Below are 2,447 nucleotides of genomic sequence, written 5' to 3'. Positions count from 1 at the left end.
AAAAAAAAATAAAATTAAAATTATTTTATGATAAAAAAACTCCATGATGAAAGGGAAACATAGAAGTGTGTTTTTCATGCTTAAATAGAAAGATAAATTGGTCAATCATGGTTTTAGTAATATTGAGAGACTTTTTTGAAAGATAACTTCAGTAGTAACTGAAACATATGGAGTGCACAATACCTAGTTACCATCTACCCAGAGCTCTTCTCTGCAAAAGACCAAATAACAGAAATTGTCCAGCCTGACACTTTCTCAAGTTGGAAAAATGAACAACTAAAGATAAATTACATGAAGAAAGGCAATATAGAGAGGAAATAGAAGGTAAAAAAGTACTACCACAGGCTGAATCCTAGATCATCTAATTAGGAGTGAGATTACCTATCTCAGTTTTACCAAAAACAGTCCTTTCCATCCATCATACCTGTATATACCTTACTGCTTCAGAAAGTACATGCACAGCTTTAATTCTATTTTTTTCAGATTCATCTCCCATAGTCTGTAGTATGTACATATTATATGTTTCAATCAGAATTATAACCATAATGTACTACTTGGAAATAACAGCATAAAGTTGTTAGTGTATTCTGGCATTAACGGCTTAGTAAAATATTATTTACCTTCCTATATTGGAATATATTAAAAATGCAATGATTTCTAAATGTATTAAGATCATATATCTGTCATTGGGCAACCTTTCAATAGGTGACTATATTCATCAGTCATTAGAATCTCTGCATTTGAAGAGACTTACATTACCTTGTAATGTAACCTACACTTTCTTCTTCCACCTCCTTCATTGTCTCTTTTCAAATCCTCTAGCAAATAATGTTAATGTCACAGAAAATGGCTATGTTGATGTTGAAGAGTTACCTGTTCCTAAAATTTCATCTTCCCCTGAGATGGTTGAGAGGCACATTTCCCTGAAAGGTGGAGCTATTTCCAGAAATTCTCAGACAGGTGGGTGGACAGCTCTGTCTCTTTTTGTGTGCTTACTTGTTATGGGAAAATGAGTTTATACTGACAACTCATCAAGTATTCATTGCTGTAAGAAACTAGGTAGCTTTGTATACTTGGATGGGGTCTACATTTCTTCCTTAAAATTTTATTTTAACTATAGCAACTCTTCCAAGAGAAGAAACATATTTTTTCTGTGTTCATAACTACCTCACTTTAGACAATGACATATGTGTGAACTTTATATTTTGTGACTTTGCTGCTTTTCTTCAAATCCATAACAACACATATGACCTCACTGTGAATATGGAAGCTTTTTCTAATTGTGGGGCATAACTTGTAAATGTTTATAATAGAAAGGCAAATTTAGTCTATGAACCTTAGAAATTTTGTGGAAAACATGTAAAGAAACACTTGAAGTTGACATTTCTCATTATTGTTGCAGAATGTGCAATGGCCTTAATTAAAAAGTGGTAAAAATGTATCAGTGGGAGAAAGCAAAAAAATATTCATTTTCTTTGAACTGGTCCATGACATCACTGCAAGGACTAGGCTTTATGCTCATTTCTGACATGTGGTTCATGAGGAACAAGAAATGGTGGGACTTGATTAATCTCTCATCTTTTGGAACCAGAATAATAGTCACAAACTCTCTGAGGTCATGTGTGGTCTGTCATGAAGTATACAGAAAATATATTTGTCATTAGTCTTTACTTCTTTGGGCTTAATACAAGCCATTTCTGAAAGGAAGTTTCCCTCCTTTTTTTTCATTTCTTGTCATTATTGATTCATATCCTTCTTATCATTAACATCAAAACAATACTTTGAACAGAGAATTCAGTACAAGTTACCACTATGTCAAATTTTACAATAGCTTTCCATGCTTGTGATATTTTATGCTCACTGTACTCATGGTTTCTTCTGAAAAAGTACAACTGACATTGTGTATCACAGAAATAAGGACTCTCTCCAATGTTGCAGGCATGCCGCTTCAATCTCAAAGAGAAACTGCCAACTCCAGCACTGGAAAGAAGACATCTTCACTGTCACTGGGTCAAGAAGATGCTGGATATGATTACGTTGCCCTTAATGACATGTAGTGCCACATTTTTATCAACTAAGTCTACAAATAACTCCTCTGTCATATCATTTCCAAAATAAATATCTGTCATCTTCATTAAGTTTTGACCTGTATACACAACGTAAAGGAAATATGATAGTAAGTCCTCTGTGATTAGAGAGAAGAGTTTATTTTTCCTTAATAATGTGTGTACACTGAACCTGATGGCCTTGGAAAATTCTTTTTCAAAGTGAAAATGGAAAGTGATATCATTTTTGTCATGTGAGATCTCAGTTCAAAATTGATGTCATCTCTCTTGCCAACTACACACTTTCCTTCCATGCTCAAAGTTCACTCTTCCTTTCAAACTCTGCAGGTACACCTCATTGGAGGAATAAGCAGCAGCAATTTTTCCAGTTAGTTCCAGACA

At 34.0% G+C, this 2,447-nt stretch overlaps 1 protein-coding gene across 1 annotated transcript in view; it reads left to right on the top strand.

Moving 5' to 3' along the window:
- The window catches only part of LOC101563010 (antigen WC1.1-like), a gene marked incomplete at its 5' end in the record, with an annotated part of 34,310 nt that extends 32,253 nt beyond the window's left edge, over positions 1 to 2,057 (top strand). The window contains 2 exons of the mRNA XM_023708576.1: positions 814 to 960; positions 1,939 to 2,057. Coding sequence (XP_023564344.1) covers positions 814 to 960; positions 1,939 to 2,057 — 266 coding nt within the window. The remainder of the gene's footprint in view (positions 1 to 813; positions 961 to 1,938) is intronic.
- Between the last annotated feature and the right edge of the window lie 390 nt (positions 2,058 to 2,447).

The sequence above is a fragment of the Octodon degus genome, unplaced genomic scaffold (assembly GCF_000260255.1).
Source record: "Octodon degus isolate 3935 unplaced genomic scaffold, OctDeg1.0 scaffold00403, whole genome shotgun sequence".
Taxonomy (NCBI): Eukaryota; Metazoa; Chordata; class Mammalia; order Rodentia; family Octodontidae; genus Octodon; species Octodon degus.
Note: the sequence above shows the minus strand (reverse complement) of the source record. Positions and strands in the feature narration are given on the sequence as shown.